General features: G+C 40.7%; 1 protein-coding gene across 1 annotated transcript in view; it reads left to right on the top strand.

Annotated features, from left to right (window-relative positions):
- The window catches only part of LOC124779432 (transformation/transcription domain-associated protein), a 453680-nt gene that overhangs the window by 153256 nt on the left and 275503 nt on the right, over window positions 1–24921 (top strand). Inside the window, exons 21-23 of the mRNA XM_047253711.1 lie at window positions 719–816; window positions 5694–5798; window positions 12866–13041. Coding sequence (XP_047109667.1) covers window positions 719–816; window positions 5694–5798; window positions 12866–13041 — 379 coding nt within the window. The remainder of the gene's footprint in view (window positions 1–718; window positions 817–5693; window positions 5799–12865; window positions 13042–24921) is intronic.

The raw sequence follows: 24921 nt of genomic DNA, 5'->3' as shown, positions 1-24921 counted from the left end.
ACCTTTGTTCATCATTGTCCTTACCTACCTAGCCCCTTCTCTGTTCCCATTCCAGCTCTACACAGCCCTCTATTCCACTAACGCACCCTCAGTCTTTTTACTTCTCTCCCTTTTTGCTACCCTCCCCCTCACCCCCCTCCATCTGTCTAACCTCCAGACTAAACCTAGTTGCCTTATCCTCTCTTCACCTCATTCCTGTATGTTCCCACGAGCAGCATTTTACCATCCCCCACACCTAGCCTGCTGTCCCTACCTGTCCCCACCTTATCCCCACAACCTGGGTGCACTGCTGCTCGCGGTCTGGCTTCAGATGCCAAAGACTGTAGTCATGTGTGACAGTCAAAGTCCAAAATATTTTTGTTTATTTTGAAACACATGTGTCGGCTTGTGCCTTGGACTGGACCCTTGCATTTTGTAGGCGATGCGAACCGAGCTTTTCTTGGAACCCATATGAACTTCCCTATGTTCTAGAATTGCTAGTCCAGCAAAGTATGCAGGAGAGTGTAAGATAAGTGTGTATGGTGAGGAGAACTACTCGCAAATGCAAATCTGTGGGGGAGAACATGCCGAGATTTGTATATTGATAGGTCAGTCAGTAAGGCTGTAGCCCACAAAAGGCACGGTTCTGTTTTTGCATATATTTTTGATCTGTCAGGATGATTGTGATTTTGTTTTCCCTCAGAATTATGTTTTGAGTAACACTTATCTGTTTTCACAGCTTCACAGAGCAGAGTGTCAAGATAAATCCAATACAAGGTGTCCCGTATAAATGCCCTGATGCCAGATCCAGGGCAACTCATCAGACGGCTCTTACAGGTAACTGAATAATTTCTACTTAGCGTTGAGAGGGAGATGATGCATGTATAAGAGAGTAGTTGTAAATGTTAGGAAAGGAAAGTTGTAGTTTAACTTGGGTTGTTTGGGGGAGGAGACCAGACAGCAAGGTCATTGGTCTGGTTTAACTTGCTGAGGTATGGTGCAGAATGTACAAATATGCAAGTAGAAACATTCAACATTCTGTGTTTCTGTTTCACTTATGTTTTGTTCACATAGACAGTCTGTGGAAGAAACCAAAGCTTGAAAACTACAGATATTAACGACTCCACCGAATTTTTCATCGTCACATTAGACAGGAAATGTTGAGTGTTTGTCACATGTTTTCTGTCAGATATGCTTCAACCCGTTATTGGCTTTAGGTTGCTGTGGAGTGATACAATTGCATAGGGAAAGAAGTTTGCAAAGAGTAAATTGTCATGAAAGTAGTAGTCACTACCGTAGGCGCAGGTTCTATAACTTCATAATTGGGAATAAAGTTGCACAGAAGAATAATTTTATCACCTTTAACTGTAGGAAGTGCCCTTGTCATCAAGCCAACATCTTATAATCTTTTGACAAGCACTTCCTCACGTTCCATCGATCCAAACTATTTGCTCAAAATTAATGTCTTAATTTATGTCACAATGTGCCTATTTAGCTCACTCTGTCAACAATTTATGGCCCGAAATAATTTAATATTTGAAACTGAGACTTGTGAGAACTATCCCCAATGCTAGTTTACTGCAGTCTAAGGCCTATCTCACTAGGGGTAAGATAGATACCGCCTACAGGAAAATTAAAGAGACCTTTGGAGATAAGAGAACGACTTGTATGAATATCAAGAGCTCAGATGGAAACCCAGTTCTAAGCAAAGAAGGGAAGGCAGAAAGGTGGAAGGAGTATATAGAGGGTCTATACAAGGGCGATGTACTTGAGGACAATATTATGGAAATGGAAGAGGATGTAGATGATGATGAAATGGGAGATATGATACTGCGTGAAGAGTTTGACAGAGCACTGAAAGACCTGAGTCGAAACAAGGCCCCCGGAGTAGACAATATTCCATTGGAACTACTGACGGCCGTGGGAGAGCCAGTCCTGACAAAACTCTACCATCTGGTGAGCAAGATGTATGAAACAGGCGAAATACCCTCGGACTTCAAGAAGAATATAATAATTCCAATCCCAAAGAAAGCAGGTGTTGACAGATGTGAAAATTACCGAACTATCAGCTTAATAAGTCACAGCTGCAAAATACTAACACGAATTCTTTACAGACGAATGGAAAAACTGGTAGAGGCCAACCTCGGGGAAGATCAGTTTGGATTCCGTAGAAACACTGGAACACGTGAGGCAATACTGACCTTACGACTTATCTTAGAAGAAAGATTAAGGAAAGGCAAACCTACGTTTCTAGCATTTGTAGACTTAGAGAAAGCTTTTGACAATGTTGACTGGAATACTCTCTTTCAAATTCTAAAGGTGGCAGGGGTAAAATACAGGGAGCGAAAGGCTATTTACAATTTGTACAGAAACCAGATGGCAGTTATAAGAGTCGAGGGACATGAAAGGGAAGCAGTGGTTGGGAAGGGAGTAAGACAGGGTTGTAGCCTCTCCCCGATGTTGTTCAATCTGTATATTGAGCAAGCAGTAAAGGAAACAAAAGAAAAATTCGGAGTAGGTATTAAAATTCATGGAGAAGAAAGAAAAACTTTGAGGTTCGCCGATGACATTGTAATTCTGTCAGAGACAGCAAAGGACTTGGAAGAGCAGTTGAATGGAATGCACAGTGTCTTGAAAGGAGGATATAAGATGAACATCAACAAAAGCAAAACGAGGATAATGAAATGTAGTCTAATTAAGTCGGGTGATGCTGAGGGAATTAGATTAGGAAATGAGGCACTTAAAGTAGTAAAGGAGTTTTGCTATTTGGGGAGCAAAATAACTGATGATGGTCGAAGTAGAGAGGATATAAAATGTAGGCTGGCAATGGCAAGGAAAGCGTTTCTGAAGAAGAGAAATTTGTTAACATCCAGTATTGATTTAAGTGTCAGGAAGTCATTTCTGAAAGTATTTGTATGGAGTGTAGCCATGTATGGAAGTGAAACATGGACGATAAATAGTTTGGACAAGAAGAGAATAGAAGCTTTCGAAATGTGGTGCTACAGAAGAATGCTGAAGATTAGGTGGGTAGATCATGTAACTAATGAGGAAGTATTGAATAGGATTGGGGAGAAGAAAACTTTGTGGCACAACTTGACCAGAAGAAGGGATCGGTTGGTAGGACATGTTCTGAGGCATCAAGGGATCACCAATTTAGTATTGGAGGGCAGCGTGGAGGGTAAAAATCGTAGAGGGAGACCAAGAGATGAATACACTAAGCAGATTCAGAAGGATGTAGGTTGCAGTAGGTACTGGGAGATGAAAAAGCTTGCACAGGATAGAGTAGCATGGAGAGCTGCATCAAACCAGTCTCAGGACTGAAGACCACAACAACAACAACAAGGTTAATATTTGTGCGTTTAGTATGAAGCTTACCTGAAGTAAGAGTGCTCAGTAATGATGATAATTAAATAAGTTATGCCACATCATGTCAGAGTGTTAGAAGCAACATTGTTTTATGCATTTCTAAATATTTCTCTTCTTAGCTAATGTATTTATTGCTTAACTGTGGTAGTAATTTTCTGTGTTTTGCCTGATTCAGAAAGTCATTTTATTTTCCATATTATTCACTTGAACTGTTCACATCACAATTATAATCAGTAGTTGAAAGAACCAGAAAGTTCACTTACGTTCCTTTCACAGTTTTCTTGATTTTGCACTTTCGGTTTGCATCTTTTGAACTTCATTTACGTCTGCTTCTCCAGCAGTTGAGCAATCTTGCTGACATTTCGGCGTGTTCTGTTCACTTTTTTCTTCTTGAAGTTTCGTAATGACTGTCTTCAGCCCTCTGATAACAAACTGTAAGCTACATAAGTGATCAGCTTTGTGATTTCGCCTTTACTATTGGCACACTCTTTATAAAACCAAAATTTATATTTCCAAGGAGACACAAGCCTAATAAATTAGTAAAGTTGTTGAATTAATTTGTAGCTTGATGTCAAGATTTGTAGGGCAGTCAGGGAGATGGATTATTGTAAGAACTGGAAAAAATATTTTCTTTGCTATATTTCAGAGTAATGTGTAGCAAACAATTATTTGAAAAGCAGTACAATTTTAATTCAGTAAAAAAGTGAATCCACCAAGTAGCTTTGATTTTTGGAGAGGGCTTTTTTAAATGGTAGCAGGTCATTGGACAGAGCACTACAGGAGATGCAGGTATAAGCTCTCATCCCATGTTTTTGAGAGATCTGACTGAGATCGTGCTGGTTAGCTATCGGTTTGTAGGGTGGTAAGACTTCAGCCGCAACTGCACAGAAAACTAAACTGTAGCCGAACTGCTACTGCAGCCATTTAACTACAAAATCAACCATAACAGTTGGTAAGATTTTTCTGGAATAAAATATGACATCCTTTAACTTAATTTATTCGTCTTAGACAGCGGAAACATGCCTGACTGTGTCACACTAATTCCTTTAGTGATACTAATTTTTAAAAAAAATAAATAAATAAATAAAACTATGGACTATTCGGCATTCCTATTCCAGTGAAATATTTCCCCCAGTGTGCTAATAAACACTTTATAATTTGGCTTTGCATTTTTATGGCTCACAGTCTAATGTGTACAGAATGTGGATTGAGAGTAATGTGAAAAAAGCTGAAAATAATGAGAATTACCAGAAACATGAATACCGAGAAACTTACCATCAAAACTGGTGATCACATAGTAGAGGAAGTTAAGGAATTCTGCTACCAAGGCAGCAAAATAACCAACAGTGGATAGAGCGAGGGCGTAGAAAACAGACTAGCACTGGCAAGAAGGGCATGCCTCCTGGCCAAGAAAAGCCAACTACTATCAAACTAGGCCTGGATTTGAGTGAAAAATTTCTGAAAATGTTCTTTTGCAGTGCAGCATTGTATGTTATTGAAACATGGACTATGGGAACACTGGAGCAAAATAGGATTGAAGCATTTGATATGAGCTACAGAAGAATGTTGAAAACCAGGTGAATTCATATGGGTAAGGAATGATGTGATTCTCTGCAGAATTGGCAAGGAAAGGAATATATAGGAAACACTGACAAGAAGAGACAACATGATAGGACATGTGTTAAGACCTTAGGGAATAAATTCCATGGTATTAAAGGGAGCTGTAGAGAGTAGGAACTGTAGAGGTAGATGGAGATTGGAATACTTCCAGCAAAGAACAGAGGACATATGTTTCCATAACTGCTATTCTGAGATGAAAAGGTTGACATAGGACAGGAGTTTTAGGTGGGCCACATCAAACCAGTCAGAAGACTGATTATATCCCCCCCCCCCCCCCCCTCCAGACATATTTGGAAGGAGATCAGAGGTACATGATACGTGATGATGAGGTAAATGATACGTGATCCAGGAAGTGGAGAACACAACAGGCTGAGAATTAATGCTGTCTTTGAAGAACATGAAGGCTCTAGTGTTATGGAGTTAACATAGCAACTGTGAATAATGGTTCTTTAATCTCACTTAAGTTTCGGGAAGTGAAATACAAAATTGTTTGCGTGTCAGAAATGCATTTAATAGTTGTAATCTGAAGTATCCCACATTGAAAAGGATGCTAACCAGTTGCTTAGTCAACTTTATAACTGTGTTCTGTTCCACGCTCTTTAAATTATTGTGCAGTAGCGATGCAATAATGTTATTCCTGAATTGTATTATACAGCTGGAGCGATTACCTCATGCCAAATATGTAAAAGGTGACATTGCAGCTCATTGTTTTTCTTTTTCCCACACAGCAATGTTGGTAGCTGCTGCAATAAAGGAATTACGCTCGCATGTTCTGCAGACACTTTTGTTCGTGATCAGTCACTACACGATGGTTGCAATATCTCAGCAAGCAGGTAAGGCAAATGTTTCTGTGAATTAACTACTGTGTTCATTTCATTACTTTTATTATGAGCAGACTAACAACTCATATGTCTCTCTTCAGTACGTGTAAGATTTCAGTGTATGCAAATGCCAAATTTCTTGATGAATTTCGCTCAAGAAATTCTTCTGTTATCAACTGACAAATAACTTCATTTGATTTATATGAATTTATTACTTGAAGAAAAAAATTCTTAGATATCACACCAGATGAGTGTCAAAGTGGCACGATGTTTTGACATCAAATCAAGACAATGTCATCAGGTAGCATCAAATCAAGACAGCGTCATCAGGTAATCAGATGAGGTGACATTGCTCTCAGCTTGTCTGCTTTGCAGATATTGTTTATACCTCCCCTGATCACCTTCTGTTACTGGTGTGTGGCCAGAAATTGATCTTTGTGTCTGGTGTGAAATGTGCAATGATGTTATTTGCTTTACTGATAGCATATCTATTGTCCCATTTAATCAAATTTTCTCATATCTATTGTCCCATTTAATAAAATTTTCTGAAAGACATATTTTCACAGCCTCTTTTGATGACACTGTCCCAATAGGAGGCAGCCTGCACCACGATTTTTGTATTCATACTGTAGACTGTCTTGCATCAACTCAGTGTTGACAGTGTTGCAACCTTTCTTCAACCATGAAACAGTCATTTTTAATGGTGAACTTTGATTCTCCTCCAAGACAGTCCAGATCTGTCCTTTATACATCCAGTTATTGACCAACAACATGCATCCATATAAATAAAAATATAAATGTTCATTTGTACAAAATTGTGTATCTCTGGAAGTTCTTCAGTAATTGCTTTGAAATTATGGCACAATATTTGATTTGAATACAGGCATTTTTATGTACTACTGGAATGCCCCAGACTTGTGCGCGCACACTCATCTTCTCTCTCTCTCTCTCTCTCTCTCTCTCTCTCTCTCTCTCTTTCTCTGTCTGTTGCTTGCCACATGTTTCTATGTCTCAGTCTGGTTAAATGAAAAGAAAAAGCATACATTTCTAATATGTATGAGAAATGAATATATGTCACAATCTCCTCACCCCTTTTCTCATCCTTCCCCTCTCTCTGTACAACACCTCCTCCCCCGTGTCTGCATCCATATTCTTCTCCTCCCCTCTTTCCAATTCTTCTGCCCCTCCCCCCCCTCCCCATTTCTATATCCCATCTCCTCCCGCCCCCTTTCTGCATCAATCTTCTCCATGCCCTCTCTCTATGACCATCTCCTCCTCACCACTTTCTATGTTGTTTCCTCCCACCCCTACTAAGCAATGTGGCACAGTGGTTAGCACAGTGGATTCGCTTTCAGGAAGACTAGGGTTCAAACCTGCATCTAACCATCCAGATTTAAGTTTACTGTGATTTCTCTAAATCGCTTCAGGCAAATGCCGGGATGGTTCCTTTTAAAGGGCATGGCTGATTTTCTTGCCTAATCCAAAGTTGCACTCAGCCTCTAATGACCTCATTGTCAATGAGACGTTAAACACTAACCTCCTCCTCCTCCAGGGGCGACGTTCCCAGCCCCTTCCAACCCCCCCCCCCCCCCCCCCCCTCTCCCTCTGACCTTGAGTCTTGTTTAATCTTGTTACAAATTCAGATTCTGTATTAGTGTTCTAATCATAAGCCATAAATACAATTTTTCTGTTTGCTAACAACATCCCCCCCCCCCCCCTCCCACACACACACACACACACACACACACAAAGATATATGTTAACAGTGTTTCCCTTACATATTTAATGTTTATTTATGTGAGGAGTGTTGAATGTGTACTGTGACACTTTTTTTTGTTCTTGACCAATTTTGGTTGAAAACAATGCGAAATTTGCTCTGGAACATGGTGGAATATTGCCGCTTCAGCCCCTATAGTTTCATGAAGTTCAGATAGATGGTGTTACTATATGTGTCTCTCAAAAAGGCATCTTTATTTAATTGGATAGATAAAAAAATCTACTCACCAAGTGGCAGGAGGACACACACACAAAAAATGGTTGTAATTGGTAAGCTTTCAGAGCCAGTGACTCCTTCCTTAGGCAGAAGTGTTGAAGGGGAAGGAAAAGTACTGGGGAGGTCTAGGAAAAGGGGTAGATTTTGAGAAAGTAATCCAGAACCGCGGATCAGGGGAGACTTCCCATACAGGATAAGAGGGAAAGACTGATTGTTGGTGACCGCATCAGAGGAGATTTGAAAACCTGAGAGCTTAAAGGTGGAAGAGAGGGCAATATGCAGACAGAGATTACTGCTTAAACACCATGCCTGTGTTAATAAGAGTGAAAAGCTAAGTGCATTGTATGTAACAGAGGTGGGAGGGGGGTAGTTAATAATAGACGGGAGAGACAAAGAAAGATGTAGAAAGCTGAAACAGAGTGAAGCAAAGAGTAGTTAACAGTGAAGAAATGCTGAGACAGAACAAATTAACATAAATTAAGAGCAGGTGGATGGCGAGAACCAAGGACATGTAGTGCTAGTTCCCACCTCCGGAGTTCTGGGAAACTGGTGTCTGGGGGGAGAATCCAGATGGTGCATGTGGTGAAACAGGCGCCGAGGTCACGAATGTCATGTTGTAAAGCATGCTCTGCAACAGGATGTTGCAAGTTTCCTGTGCCTATCCATCCTAATTGATAATTTTGTGGTTGTCATACTGACGTAGAAGGCTAAACAGTGTTTACATAACGGTTGGTATATGACGTATCGTTTTACGGGTGGCTCTCCCTTTGATAGTATATGTTTTGGCAGTTACAGGGCTGTTATAGGTGGTGGTAGGAGGGTGCATAAGGCAAGTCTTGCAGTGGGTATAGTCACAGGGGTAGTACCCATAGGGTAGCAAGATGGGTGCAGAAGTAGCATAGGGTCTGACAAGAATATTTCCGAGATTGGGAGGGCAACGGAAAACTATTCTAGGTGTGGTGGTTCAATCCCGTCTGCATTGTTTCTTTGTGCCAGGAAGGGCTCTTAACAAGTGAAGTGTCCAGGCATCTCGGAGAGAACCAAAGCGATGTTGTTCAGACATGGAGGAGATACCGAGAGACAGGAACTGTAGATGACACGCCTCATTCAGGCTACCCAAGGGCTACTACTGCAGTGGATGACTGCTATCTACGGATTATGGCTCGGAGGAACCCTGACACCAATGCCACCATGCTGAATAATGCTTTTTGTGCAGCCACAGGACGTCTCGTTATGACTCAAACTGTGCAACGTCCCTCCCAACATCCATGGCGACGTCCATCTTTGCAACTACAACACCATGCAGCGCGGTTCAGATGGGCCCAACAACATGTTGAATGGACTGCTCAGGATTGACATCACTTTCTCTTCACCGATGAGTGTTGCATGTGCCTTCAACTAGACAATCGTCGGAAGTATGTTTGGAGGCAACCGGGTTAGGCTGAACGCCTTAGGCACACTGTCCAGTGAGTGCAGCAAGGTGGAGGTTCCCTGATGTTTTGGGTTGGCATTGTGTGGGGCCGACATAAGCAACTGGTGGTCATGGAAGGCATCGTAACAACCATATTGGCGAGGAATCGTATTCATGGACGACAATTCATGCCCCCATCATGCACATCTTGTGAATGGCTTCCTTCAGGGCAATGTCATCACTCGAACCCTATCAAACATGCGTGGGATAGATTGATAAGGCCTATTTATGGACAATGTGACCCACCAACCACTCTGAGGGATCAGTGCTGAATCGCCACTGACAAATGGGAGAATCTGGACCAACAGTGCCTTGATGAACTTGTGGATAGTATGCCACGACGAAAACAGACATGCATCAATGCAAGAGGACGTGCTACTAGGTATTAGAGGTACCAGTGTGTACAGCAATATGGACCACCACCTCTGAAGGTCTCGCTGTGTGAAGGTACAACACGCCATGTGTGGTTTTTCATCAGCAGTGAAAAGGGCGGAAATGATGTTGATGTTGCTCTTGCTCTCTATTCCAATTTTCTGTATGGGTTCCAGAACTCTTGGAACCAAGGTGATGCAAAACTGTTTTTGATGTGTGTATATATGATACAGAATAATACATGAAATATACATACAGGGTACAGTGTTACAGAAAATCTTTAAAGATTATTAGATCAATTTACTTCCACATACACCCCCCCCCCCCCCCCCACACACTCACACACACACACACACACACACACACACACACACACACACACACACACACACAATATAACACTGCTTTTACATTCGCAGAATTAATGTTTTCTCATTATTTACAACATTTTTTATTGTTCCCATCTAATTTCCTACGCTAACAATGTCAGTTCAGCCCAATTTTGCATTAACACGTCCATAATTTTCCTATGATTTACACTTTATGATCAATGTTTTTAGTGTGACATAAAATGACGGCATGGCATTGGCCTTCAAGTAGTGTTAACAAATATTACATGGTTAAGTTCTTGACCCGAGGATGGTGTACTCAGCAGATCTGAATTGTTAAAAGTCGCAACAATTTGTGCTTTATCTCCTGCCGCTGCCCCTTAGCAGTGTGGCTGATAGGAGGAACTAGGTTTGTTCGAAGAAAGGTATCATGACTGATTAAAACTGTTTTCAAAGTGTCTGTAACTCTCTATTGTGCATGCGTAGCTTTGTGATCATGGCGCCTTTGTGTTACTCAGACCCATATTTTGCGCAGTTCGGTGTTTGGCCACTTGTAGCACTACTTGACACCTTTGGTCAGTGATGTTACTCCAACCTCCTTGCCTTCGCCATCACTTTGTGTTTCTCAAATGTTTCTGGTTTAAATAGTAAACTGCTGTGCCAGTTACACAATTTTCATGCTTAGCAGTAAATGTTTTGAGTGTTTGTTGTTGATGTCAGGTGCAAATATTTACGTAAGTATATCTTGTAATGTTTCACAAACAAAAAATGTAAATGATGGTTTGTGTGTGTGTGTGTGTGTGTGTGTGTGTGTGTGTGTGTGTGTGTGTGTTTTCCTACATAATGGAGGAGGCAGGCTATTGTATAACGTCAAAAAGACAGCTACTCTGAAAGAGGTCAGAACAATGTATATGCAGACATCACACAAAATACTTATGTATTTGCATTTGGCAATGAGAATAAATACTTGAACCACATTGTGCTAAGCATGAAAAAATTTCGTAAATAGTGCAGTGTTTCATCATTTAAATAATTAATGACAGTTGCAGACTTCCCAAAAACACTGATTATGATGAATAAAACTAACTCAAATGTTTCTAATTCTCAAATGCTTACCAGTTCCAGTTATGCAAGCATCTAAATGTAATACAAACTCAAATAACCTTTATTGGATAATAAACAAATCTCTGACGTGTATTTCGATGACTAATATGTGCATATATTGTACAAAAACTACAAAAATACTGGGGAGGGCGGCAGGGGTAGATCATAAATGTAACTTTTACCACATAAAAAGTTATATCTCACATGTTACATTGGCCTTTTTTTATTTTCATGAAAAATAGTCCCTTGAAGAAGCAGGCTCCCCCCCCCCCCCCCCCCCTCTCTCTCTCTCTCTCTCTCTCTCTCTCTCTCTCTCTCTCTCTCTCTCTCTTTCTGGCTGTGTGTGTGTGTGTGTGTGTGTGTGTGTGTGTGTAAGAAAGATAGTGAAATGTTGATAGCAAACAGCAAACTTGTATTATGGGTTACAGTTATAATACTACTACAGAATTTGAATTTGCAATAACAATAAACAAGACTCAAGGTCAGAGAGAGAGTGAGGGGAGAAAGATATGGTCAGAGGTGTGGGTGGAAATAGACCTAGAGTGTGAAAAGGTGTAGATGGGGGAGGGGGGATGGACAGAGAAAGGGTGGAGAGGGTGATGAACACAGAGAGATGGGGGGAGGATGGGCAGGAGGAGGTCGTGAGAGAGGGGGGGGGGAGGTGATGGACAGAAAGGGAGGAAGAGGAGGTAGAGGGGGGAGGAAGACAGACAGACAGACAGTGACAGTGGGAAGAAGGAGATAGATGTATGTCCAATTTCCTTATGTGTGTAGCATTTGTCCTTTTGGTCAGACTGAGCCACAGTAATGTGTGGCAGGATACAGTCAGTATATATGGATTTCCATTATTTATATACTATTCAGGAATTTCTAGTACTGTTTCATTTTTGTTAGTCCTCTCTTTGTTACACATGTTGTTTTCCTCTTTTCGTCCCATGTTGTAGCTATTACAAGCCCATGAGTGGTCAGTGGGACGGAATGTCAATCCTAAGGGCCCGGGTTCGATTCCCGGCTGGGTCGGAGATTTTCTCCGCTCGGGGACTGGGTGTTGTGTTGTCCTAATCATCATCATTTCATCCCCATCGACGTGCAAGTCGTTGAAGTGGCGTCAAATCGAAAGACTTGCACCAGGTGAACGGTCTACCTGACGGGTGGCCCTCGTCACACGACATTATTTTGTGGTTTTTGTTTACCATCTATAACTTTACAGCATCATGCTGTTTGGAGGTGGTGCATGTGTATTCTGTAAGATAAGGAAGGGAAAGTGGGACAGTGGAAGGTGACAGAATCCATAGTTGATCAAACTTTGCTGAATTGTATTACCTGGGAGATGCCCACCATGCCAAAACCAATACAGGGGGTAAACATAGTGAAATTAATTTTTATTTACATAAGAAATGTTGATACCAGTCAGTGAAAGGTGACATATTTCCCTCAACATTGAGGGAAAAAAAGAAAAACAATCAACGGAGTTATTAGTTACTATATTTACTAATTTTTGAAAACTTATGGGATAAAACAGTGATTTGATTGGATAATTTGGTCAAATAATCAAGACTGATTATTATTTTATACTATATTTACAACTTTGGTGACATACATTTATCATTTTCTTATATGAATTGTTTTAATTTCTGGCATGTTTGAAAATAATATTTCAAAGTTCGAATGCAGTTTTGGAGCCTATCTACAATTCTTTTGGGAAATCTGTAACATTCTATTCTTCTGCATATTTGGTGGAGTTACAGATGAATTAATTGGATATGGCTTTTTTTCTGCAGTCTGTTGATGTATATTTTTATTTCAACAGGTCCATTTTCAATGTCCGCTAGACAGTCTGCTTTGGTCGGGATGGATCCTCTCGTGCTGATTGATGCCCTTGCGGTAATAATGGGACATGAAGAGAAAGAACTGCTGAAACCTGGCAACCTAGCTTTGATACTTATCCTAGAAACAGCAACCAACATTCTGGGCACAAAACAGCGAGTAAGTCATCTTTTACTCTTATTGGGTGGAACCTGTTTCTAACCTCAGAATTTTGATTATGGAGGATAGCCAAAGAAATGAAGAAAAAAGGAGAATGAGCGTACTATACTAATCATGGCATTCACTACCTATTCCTGATGAAAATGGTGGAGACATTTGTTAGCACCTTGAGCATGCTTATTGGATTGACATAGCTTGGAAACCAAGAAAATGTCTCGCAAGTAAGAAAGAAACGTCCCGACAGTACAAAATTTTGTACCAGACTGGGACTTCAACTGGGATATATGTCTTTCAAGGGCAGTACTCTTCACGACAGAGGTACCTAAGCAAATTCTATAATTTTGATTCGTGACCCATCTGCCAGTTTTTAAAACCCCATGCAGGTCCTGCCTACTCTGCTGGGCTAGCAGGTAGGGCAATAAGGATGTGATGAAAGGAAGTATACCTCTGTTGCAATAATATTACCATTAAAAAAAATAACTAACTCTCTGTTAATGTGAAAAAAACCTTATGTGAATGTCATTAGTGTCTTAAAAACTACTAGAAGTCGGCGTGTATAAAGGATCTGTAGAAATCATTACCCCAAATTTCCTTTCACATTGAATGAAGTTTGCACTCTGCAGCAGAGTGTAAATGGTAATGTGAGATCCCAACATGTGTGGTTTCCCACAATGGTTCTTTCACCATGCTAAGTCACTATACTAGTCATGTGAAATGCCCAGAGGCATTTATAAGTTGGGGCAAATGCCCAGAATAAATGCCTGAGCAAATGCCCAAAATTCATAAATGCTAGGTCATTTATGCATTTTAAAGATGAATTGATAAGTGGCACTTATAAAAAAATTTAAACTGATGTATTGTAAAAAGTGTTTTGCAACACTGCTTCTGTAGTTCTTGGGTAACCAAGTTGAAAAATCTGCTTGAGACTTGGGGAAGAGTTATTAGGGACATAAATTGGCTTGTAAACGCAACTATACATTTTTAATGAAAACAGTTCTTGGGGTAGTAAATAATAATAATAATAATAATACAATAAAATTCAAGATTAAAAGTAATTCTTGAAATAAAGTATAGTTTATATTAAGTAGGTAGCTTGTAGGTAATATTTTCACTTCCTCATGGTCTCTTCACAAGGTGTACGTAGGGGGGAGCAATATCCTGTTGGACTCCTCGGTGAAGGTATGTTCTCGAAACTTCAACAAAAGCCCGTACCAAGCTACTGTGTGTCTCTCTTGCAGAGTCTTCCACTGGAGTTTATCTATCATCTCCATAACGCTTTTGCGATTACTAAATGATCCTATAACGAAGCACGCTGCTCTCTGTTGGATCTTCTCTATCTCTTCTATCAACCCTATCTGGTACGGATCCCACAGCGGTGAGCAGTATTCAAGCAGTGGGCGAACAAGTGTACTGTAACCTACTTCCTTTGTTTTCGGACTGCATTTCCTTAGGATTCTTCCTATGAATCTCACTCTGGCATCTGCTTTATGGACAATTAATTTTATATGGTCATTCCATTTTAAATCACTCCTAATGCGTACTCCCAGATAATTTATGGAATTAACTGCTTCCAGTTGCTGACCTGCTATATTGTAGCTAAATGATAAAGGATCTTTCTTTCTATGTATTCGCAGCACATTACACTTGTCTACATTGAGATTCAATTGCTATTCCCTGCACCATGCGTCAATTCGTTGCAGGTCCTCCTGCATTTCAGTACAGTTTTCCATTGTTACAACCTCTCAATATACTACAGCATCATCTGCAAAAAGCCTCAGTGAACTTCTGATGTTATCCACAAGGTCATTTACATATATTCTGAATAGCAACGGTCCTACGACACTCCCCTGTGGCACACCTGAAATCACTCTTACTTCGGAAGACTACTCTCCATTGAGAATGACGTGCTGCATTCTGCTGTCTAGGAGCTCTTCAATCCAATCACACAATTGATCTGATAGTCCATATGCTCGTACTTTTTTCATTAAATGACTGTGGGGAACTGTATCAAATGCCTTTCAGAAGTCAAGAAACACAGCATCTACCTGGGAACCTGTGTCCATGGCCCTCTGAGCCTCGTGGACAAATAGCGCGATCTGGCTTTCACACGATCATCTTTTTCGAAACCCTTGCTGATTCCTATAGAGTAGATTTCTAATCTCCAGAAAAGGCATTATATTCGAACATAATACGTGTTCCAAAATTGTACAACTGATTGATGTTAGAGGTAGACCTGTAGTTCTGCGCATTTGTTCGACGTCCCTTCTTGAAAATGGGGATGACCTGTGCCCTTTTCCAATCTTTTGGAACGTTACGCTCTTCTGGAGACCTACGGTACACCGCTGCAAGAAGGGGGTCAAGTTCCTTTGTGTACTCTGTGTAAAATCGAACTGGTATCTCATCAGGTCCAGCGGCCGTTCCTCTTTTGAGCGATTTTAATTGTTTCTCTATCCCTCTGTCGCCTATTTCGATATCTACTATTTTGTCATCTGTGCGACAATCTAGAGAAGGAACTACAGTGCAGTCTTCCTCTGTGAAACAACTTTGGAAAAAGACATTTAGTATTTAGGCCTTTAGTCTGTCATCCTCTGTTTCAGTACCATTTTGTCACAGAGTGTCTGGACATTTTGTTTTGATCCATCTACCACTTTGATATAAGATCAAAATCGCTTAGGATTTTCTGCCAAGTCAGTACATAGTACTCTACTTTCGAATTTATTGAACGCCTCTTGTATAGCCCTCCTCACTCTACATTTCGCTTCGTGTAATTTTTGTTTGTCTGCAAGGCTTTGGCTACGTTTATGTTTGCTGTGAAGTTCCCTTTACTTCCATGGCAGTTCTCTAACTTGGTTGTTGTACCACAGTGGCTCTTATCCATCTCTTACGATCTTGCTTGGCACATACTCATCTAATGTATATTGTACGATGGTTTTGAACTCGGTCCACAGTCAGTGTGCTCCGTGCCGCCGTTGGATAAGCAGCTGAGCAGCAAGTCGTATACTCCTAGCTCACTCGTTTGTTACATAGTTTAATTCTTAATTTCTTTGCGTGTTTTTGGTACTTGCATTGTTTAATTCATAAATTTCGGGCGTATTATAGTATTTGAGAGTTGTAGCATCGCGTTTTAGTACCTGAATAGTGTAAATTCGCGTAGTCGTTTGTCTACTGTTTTTGTTTTGAACGGCCAGTGTCGGTTGGTCAGTCAGTGTGCTCCCTGCCGCCGTTGGATAAGCAGCTGAGCAGCAAGTCGTATACTCCTAGCTCACTCGTTTGTTACATAGTTTAATTCTTAATTTCTTTGCGTGTTTTTGGTACTTGCATTGGTTAATTCATAAATTTCGGGCGTTTTATAGTATTTGAGAGTGTAGCATCGCGTTTTAGTACCTGAATAGTGTAATTTCGCTTAGTCTCCTTCCGCCGCCGAGCAGTGTCAGCAGTGCGCAAGTAGCAGCATTACTGCATTTACTAGGCAATCTTGTATTTTAATAACCGTTTAAATTTTGTCGATTTGTTTGCGTTCTCTGTAGATTAGTTCAGACGTTTTTTGCAAAACAGTTTTTAGCATGGATAGGGACTGCAACTGCTGTGTTTGGATGCAGGCTGAGTTGGCATCCCTTTGCTCCCAGCTTCAGGCAGTGTTGGCTTCTGTCACACAGCTTGAGGCTGTTGCCAATGGGCATCACTGTGGGGGTCCGGATGGGGGTTTGTCGGGGACGGCCAGCTCGTCCCACGCATCCCCTGATCGAACTACGACTGTGGTTGCCCGGGATACTGCCCGCATTGAGGCTGATCCCTCACCTGTGGTAGAGTGGGAGGTCGTTTCAAGGTGTGGCAGGGGGCGAAAGACATTCCGGAGGGCTGAACAGAAAGCCTCTCCAGTTTGTCTGACGAACCGGTTTCAGGCTCTGTCTCAGGCTGATACTGATCTTCGGCCTGACATGGCTGCTTGTCCTGTTCCAGAGGTTGCCCCTCAGTCTGCAAGATCCGAGCAGTTGCAGAGGGTGGGCTTACTGGTAGTTGGGAGCTCCAACGTCAGGCACGTAATGGGGCCCCTTAGGGAAATGGCAGCAAGAAAGGGGAAGAAAACCAATGTGCACTCCGTGTGCATACCGGGGGGAGTCATTCCAGATGTGGAAAGGGTCCTTCCGGATGCCATGAAGGGTACAGGGTGCACCCATCTGCAGGTGGTCGCTCATGTCGGCACCAATGATGTGTGTCGCTATGGATCGGAGGAAATCCTCTCTGGCTTCCGGCAGCTATCTGATTTGGTGAAGACTGCCAGTCTCGCTAGCGGGATGAAAGCAGAGCTCACCATCTGCAGCATCGTCGACAGGACTGACTGCGGACCTTTGGTACAGAGCCGAGTGGAGGGTCTGAATCAGAGGCTGAGACGGTTCTGCGACCGTGTGGGCTGCAGATTCCTTGTGCCATAGGGTGGTGGGGTTTCGAGTTCCGCTGGATAGGTCAGGAGTCCACTACACGCAACAAGCGGCTACACGGGTAGCAGGGGTTGTGTGGCGTGGGCTGGGCGGTTTTTTAGGTTAGATGGCCTTGGGCAAGTACAGAAAGGGCAACAGCCTCAACGGGTGCGGGGCAAAGTCAGGACATGCAGGGACCAAGCAGCAATCGGTATTGTAATTGTCAACTGTCGAAGCTGCGTTGGTAAAGTACCGGAACTTCAAGCGCTGATAGAAAGCACCGAAGCTGAAATCGTTATAGGTACAGAAAGCTGCCTTAAGCCAGAGATAAATTCTGCCGAAATTTTTACAAAGGTACAGACGGTGTTTAGAAAGGATAGAGTGCATGCAACCGGTGGTGGAGTGTTCGTCGCTGTTAGTAGTAGTTTATCCTGTAGTGAAGTAGAAGTGGATAGTTCTTGTGAATTATTATGGGTGGAGGTTACACTAAACAACCGAACTAGGTTAATAATTGGCTCCTTTTACCGACCTCCCGACTCAGCAGCATTAGTGGCAGAACAACTGAGAGAAAATTTGGAATACATTTCACATAAATTTTCTCAGCATATTATAGTCTTAGGTGGAGATTTCAATTTACCAGATATGGACTGGGACACTCAGATGTTTAGGACGGGTGGTAGGGACAGAGCATCGAGTGACGTTATACTGAGTGCACTATCCGAAAATTACCTCGAGCAATTAAACAGAGAACCGACTCGTGGAGATAACATCTTGGACCTACTGATAACAAACAGACCCGAACTTTTCGACTCTGTATGTACAGAACAGGGAATCAGTGATCATAAGGCCATTGCAGGATCCCTGAATATGGAAGTTAATAGGAATATAAAAAAAGGGAGGAAGGTTTATCTGTTTAGCAAGAGTAATAGAAGGCAGATTTCAAACTACCTAACAGATCAAAACGAAAATTTCTGTTCCGACACTGACAATGTTGAGTGTTTATGGAAAAAGTTCAAGGCAATCGTAAAATGCGTTTTAGACAGGTACGTGCCGAGTAAAACTGTGAGGGACAGGAAAAACCCACCGTGGTACAACAACAAAGTTAGGAAACTACTGCAAAAGCAAAGAGAGCTCCACTCCAAGTTTAAACGCAGCCAAAACCTCTCAGACAAACAGAAGCTAAACGATGTCAAAGTTAGTGTAAGGAGGGCTATGCGTGAAGCGTTCAGCGAATTCGAAAGTAAAATTCTATGTACAGACTTGACAGAATATCCTCGGAAGTTCTGGTCTTATGTTAAATCAGTAAGTGGCTCGACACAGCATATCCAGACACTCCGGGATGATGATGGCATTGAACAGAGGATGACACACGTAAAGCTGAAATACTAAACACCTTTTTCCAAAGCTGTTTCACAGAGGAAGACCGCACTGCAGTTCCTTCTCTAAATTCTCGCACAAACGAAAAAATGGCTGACATCGAAATAAGTGTCCAAGGAATAGAAAAGCAACTGGAATCACTCAATAGAGGAAAGTCCACTGGACCAGATGGGATACCAATTCGATTCTACACAGAGTATGCGAAAGAACTTGCCCCCCTTCTAACAGCCGTGTACCGCAAGTCTCTAGAGGAACGGAGGGTTCCAAATGATTGGAAAAGAGCACAGGTAGCCCCAGTCTTCAAGAAGGGTCGTCGAGCAGATGCACAAAACTATAGACCTATATCTCTGACGTCGATCTCTTGTAGAATTTTAGAACATGTTTTTTGCTCGCGTATCATGTCATTTCTGGAAACCCAGAATCTACTATGTAGGAATCAACATGGATTCTGTAAACAGCGATCGTGTGAGACCCAACTCGCTTTATTTGTTCATGAGACCCAGAAAATATTAGATACAGGCTCCCAGGTAGATGCTATTTTTCTTGACTTCCGGAAGGCGTTCGATACAGTTCCGCACTGTCGCCTGATAAACAAAGTAAGAGCCTACGGAATATCAGACCAGCTGTGTGGCTGGATTGAAGAGTTTTTAGCAAACAGAACACAGCATGTTGTTATCAATGGAGAGACGTCTACAGACGTTAAAGTAACCTCTGGCGTGCCACAGGGGAGTGTTATGGGACCATTGCTTTTCACAATATATATAAATGACCTAGTAGATAGTGTCGGAAGTTCCATGCGGCTTTTCGCGGATGATGCTGTAGTATACAGAGAAGTTGCAGCATTAGAAAATTGTAGCGAAATGCAGGAAGATCTGCAGCGGATAGGCACTTGGTGCAGGGAGTGGCAACTGACCCTTAACATAGACAAATGTAATGTATTGCGAATACATAGAAAGAAGGATCCTTTATTGTATGATTATATGATAGCGGAACAAACACTGGTAGCAGTTACTTCTGTAAAATATCTGGGAGTATGCGTGTGGAACGATTTGAAGTGGAATGATCATATAAAATTAATTGTTGGTAAGGCGGGTGCCAGGTTGAGATTCATTGGGAGAGTGCTTAGAAAATGTTGTCCATCAACAAAGGAGGTGGCTTACAAAACACTCGTTCGACCTATACTTGAGTATTGCTCATCAGTGTGGGATCCGTACCAGATCGGGTTGACAGAGGAGATAGAGAAGATCGAAAGAAGAGCAGCGCGTTTCGTCACAGTGTTATTTGGTAAGCGTGATGGCGTTATGGAGATGTTTAATAAACTCAAGTGGCAGACTCTGCAAGAGAGGCGCTCTGCATCACGGTGTAGCTTGCTCACCAGGTTTCGAGAGGGTGCGTTTCTGGATGGGGTATCGAATATATTGCTTCCCCCTACTTATACCTCCCGAGGAGATCACGAATGTAAAATTAGAGAGATTAGAGCGCGCACGCTGGCTTTCAGACAGTCGTTCTTCCCGCGAACCATACGCGACTGGAACAGGAAAGGGAGGTAATGACAGTGGCACGTAAAGTGCCCTCCGCCACACACCGTTGGATGGCTTGCGGAGTATCAATGTAGATGTAGATTCTCAACACTATCTGTACTTACGATAAAACTTTTGTGTTGATCCGTCAAGTACTCTGTAATCTGCTTTTTGTCACTTTAGCTGAACAGAATGATCTTCCTACCTTTTTTAATATTTCTATTTACAGCTGAAATCATCGCTGCAGTAACCGCTTTATGATCGCTGATTTCCTGTTCTGCATTAACTGTTTCAAATAGTTCGGGTCTGTTAGTCACCAGAAGGTCTAATATGTTATTGCCATGAGTCGGTTCTCTGTTTAACTGCTCAAGGTAGTGTTCAGATAATGCACTTCTTTGTCCCTGCCACCTGTTATAAACATTTGAGTATCCCAGTTTATATCCGGCAAATTAAAATCTCCACCCAGAACTATAACGTGGTCGGGAAATGTACTCGAAATATTTCCCAAATTTTCCTTCAGGTGCTCTGCCACTACAGCTGCTGAGCCGGGGGGCCTATAGAGACATCCAATTACCATGTTAAGCCTGCTTTAACCGTGACCTTCACCCAAATTATTTCACATTTTGGATCTTCGTCAATTTTCTTCGACACTATTGCACTTTCTATCACTGTAAACACGCCTCCCGCTTCACTGTCCAGCCTGTCTCTGCGGTATACATTCCATTCTGAGTTTAGAATTTCATTACTGTTTACGTCTGGTTTCAGCCAACTTTCCATCCCTAGTACCATGTGGGCAAAGAGATAGTTTATCTGGGACCTCTCTATAGACGCTCCTGCAGTTTACTATTACCACATTAATATTGTTATTCCCTGTTGTTAGTATTGGAATCGAATGATTCCAGTGTCTTTGGCATCAGTTCTATTTTATTAAATCTTTTGTATGTTTGTGTTCTCATTTTATCTTCACAGCAGTGCAGTCATATGAAAGTAGATAAAGAAAAGAGCAGAATAGAAATTGTAATCTGTCTGAAATGTTCACTACATCTGATAATACAGCTCCTCCCCAACCCCTCACTGAAAACAGTTTGCCATTTAAGAATACATTTATTATCAAGAAACGCATGCCATCTGTTTAATACACTCAATAATAATTGTGTTATCAATAATCATTCTTCAGTAATATTCAGAGGTTTGACACAGACAAATGTGTTAAGACCTTAAGGAATACAAAAGGCGATAGCTTCTTCTGAAAAACAACATTATAGAGTAAATAATATTGACATAAGAATGGAAGTTAGGACTCTACTACAATCATAGAACCGAATGCCTGTTCAAGTGAATGTATATTCCTCTACTGCTATTCGTAAAACAAACCCCTTATAGTGCATTCAATCTGTAGAATTTAAGGCTTATTATTACTTTGTGTTCTACTAGTTTTCTTTGAAGGGCTGCATTGAAACTTAATTCTTGCAACATGAAGAGCGTTTAAAAAGCAACCAGAAATCATATAATTTCGATAATTTCGAATGTTTTATTAGTCCGATTTGCACCACTTTTTTTGTCACTGTCTTCGTAGACATATCTGAAAAGTACCTGCACAGTTTTTATGCATTTGGGTATTTTCTCTGTTGTCGGCTGTCAGAAAGGTTGCATGTGTTTTGATAGTATCAATGATTATTTGTTTTGTATATAAATAGATTAGAGATACTATATTAAATTTTATTATAAGATTGGAATAAGGTGTATCAAATTTTTAGAAATGTTAAATATTGCTTTTGGTGGGTGTCATGAGTAAAACAAGGGCATATAAGTGGTACAAACATTTCAAAGCAGGCCTTAAACGACAGCTGTTTTACAAGCATGGATGAGATTAAAAATGCACAATTAAGAGACCTATAATCTATCCCAAAGAAACAGTTCCTAAAGTGTTTCGAGAATTGGAAAAAGTGTATAGTATGTAATGGTGAATATTTGGAAGAGGATAACATTGCTGCAGATTAACAAACAAATTTTGTACAAAAAAATTAAAATTTATATGTGAATGTGCCTTGTATGTGAAGCTTTTTACATAGAAGTCCAGAATGGGAGTACATGTTTTGAAGGAAATTTCAGCAGTCTTTGGAATAGGTATTGCACACATGTTATGAGCAATATGTCTGAGACTCAGGTGAATAGTAACTGAGATAGAGATTTAGTGACAGAATACATTTAAATGCTGCTGTTCCATAAGTATCAAAGGTTTTACATGATTGAATCACATTCTATTAGGGAAACATTAATTAATTTTACCATGAAATTCTTAAATTATTACTGATTTTGTACAACTAGTGATAAAGGTAGGTGTTGCTTTGGACTACTTTTGACTGTATTTATCTTGGAAAACTGTTAACACTTTTACTATCATATAGTACATTTACACCAAAAGAAACATTATCCTGTATGAGCATAGTCAGGCTTGAAAGCATACACAGCATATTTTTTAAGAAATTTTCATTGCCTATTTACATACATACATCGTATTTCAGAGGTCATCATCAACTGTGTCACTGTCATTATTGTTGTAGTTGTCACTTTCTAAATTAATGACTATGGAGTCTAGTATGTTTTCAATAATCTCATTCTTAAGCTGGTACTCTCTTTACAGTTTCTCCACTTGGAGGCAGTATGCACTCCAGTCATCTTGAGTTATCGTTTCAAAACTTCTAACAATTGGAACAAGTGTTTGTATAAGCTGTTTTTCGGTTGCTGCAAAATTTAGTTCTGAGTAAAAAACGGGATCATAAAACATTGCTACATGCCTTCTTTCACCAACTGCAGCAGTTTCGTTATGCAAATATCTCCAAGAGTATTTCTTCCTCTGACGAAATTTTTGAGTTTTGCTCATGCTATTTCAGTTGGATTTAATTCATAGTAGTGTGGTGGAAGCCACAGCACAGTGTGTCCATGAGCTTCAAGTATTTTATTAATTTCACTTTCTGGCTTATGTTGTTTAATTAAATTAAATATTTTGTTTTTCTCTTTGACAAATCAGCTTCCACCTTATTTTTTAATAACCATTTAATCACTTACACTTTATTTGAGGCCCTAGTTGGAGTTTTGTTATGCTCCTTATTGTAATATGAAGCGTTGTCCGTGTTCAGTGGCATATTCGGAATTACTTTAGTTGATATCTAATTCGAAAAATTTTCATTGTTCATTTGCCCCAGATAGTCTCCTATTGCACATCTCGCTTTATAAATCAACTGTGCATTGGGTAAAAGCCCGTCTTTTGATCTAATATTGACCACTATAATACTATCGCTTGTGCTAACATAGTCCACAATGCCATCAACGCCAGGTTCGTGCCAACATTTTCTATAAGCAATGTTATTGTCCAGCCAAGTTTCAAAGAATTATCTGCGTAGCTCCCTTAATTTCCTCCTTTGGATCAGGTACTTACATTGCCAGTCAAGCATATCCGTTATCTCTACCAGAATCTTCTTTTACTTAAAGATCCTTTCCAGGTAAATTCCATTTCACACAGTGTCTTGAGTACATCACCTTCCTGCCAAGGAAAATGGATTTTTTTGTTTCACGGCAGTAAGTAATTTCTAAAATGTCAGCACTACTTTTTGGTTTATGTAAAAGCCCTCCATTGATTGTCGAATGATCGACTTTGTGAAGTGAAACTGTATACAATGATGGGTTTCATCCAAAAATTATTAGTTTTCCTTCGTGGTGATTCCAGTAAACCATGCAGTTTATTTTTGCATTCCCTCCTTACGTGTCCTATTGTGGCGAGGATGACGTTGGCGTAAATTACAGCCCTTTGATTGAGACTGGTAATATTAGTCAACAATTCTTTCTTTTATTGCCTCTTTTAACACATGCTGGAGTAACATTAGAGACGATCAAACAGTCGCTACTCAACAAATACCTCCTCTTCTGTGTGTTCTGCACTTTTTCTTGCAATGTAGGGAAATTGTCCATCACTTATGACTATTGAAGCGTATTAGTAAGTATACAAAATTAACTGTCATATTTGGCAACTAAGATCACATGAACAGAAATGATGTATATCACTGTACGTTGATTGAGGTATATCATTGTACGCCCATCTACACCGCTAGACATGTAATGGGCAACTGATTTTGGGTACCCCTGTAGGACAGTGGCAGGGTTCTTCTGGGAAAGGCCACTTCGCCCACCAAAAGCACTGCTCATTCTTGAGTTTACAGACTATAAAAAAGGTAAAAGAACAGTGTAAACGACAAACAGCTGTCAGTAACAGAAAAACATGCTTCTCTCTTCTTTCCTTTTGTTCATAGTAATAAAGCCCTTATTTCAATTGGTAAATTATACATTCTATCAGTGAAAACTTTAAAAAGTACTTTTTTTGTAAATGTCTAGATTTTGAGCATTTAAAACTTTTTTGGGCAAATTCCTGGGCAAATGTGTGTTTATAAATGTCCTTCTCACTGGGCATTTGCCCAGCCCACATAACTACTCTACCAATTCTTCCTACCAGGAGTGCATATCCTGCAAGATATATGTGAGGGCTCCTGATGAGTTTGGAAAGTAGGCAA

This window comes from Schistocerca piceifrons, chromosome 1, assembly GCF_021461385.2.
Source record: "Schistocerca piceifrons isolate TAMUIC-IGC-003096 chromosome 1, iqSchPice1.1, whole genome shotgun sequence".
Taxonomy (NCBI): domain Eukaryota; kingdom Metazoa; phylum Arthropoda; class Insecta; order Orthoptera; family Acrididae; genus Schistocerca; species Schistocerca piceifrons.
This window is presented reverse-complemented; position numbering and strand designations above follow the sequence as displayed.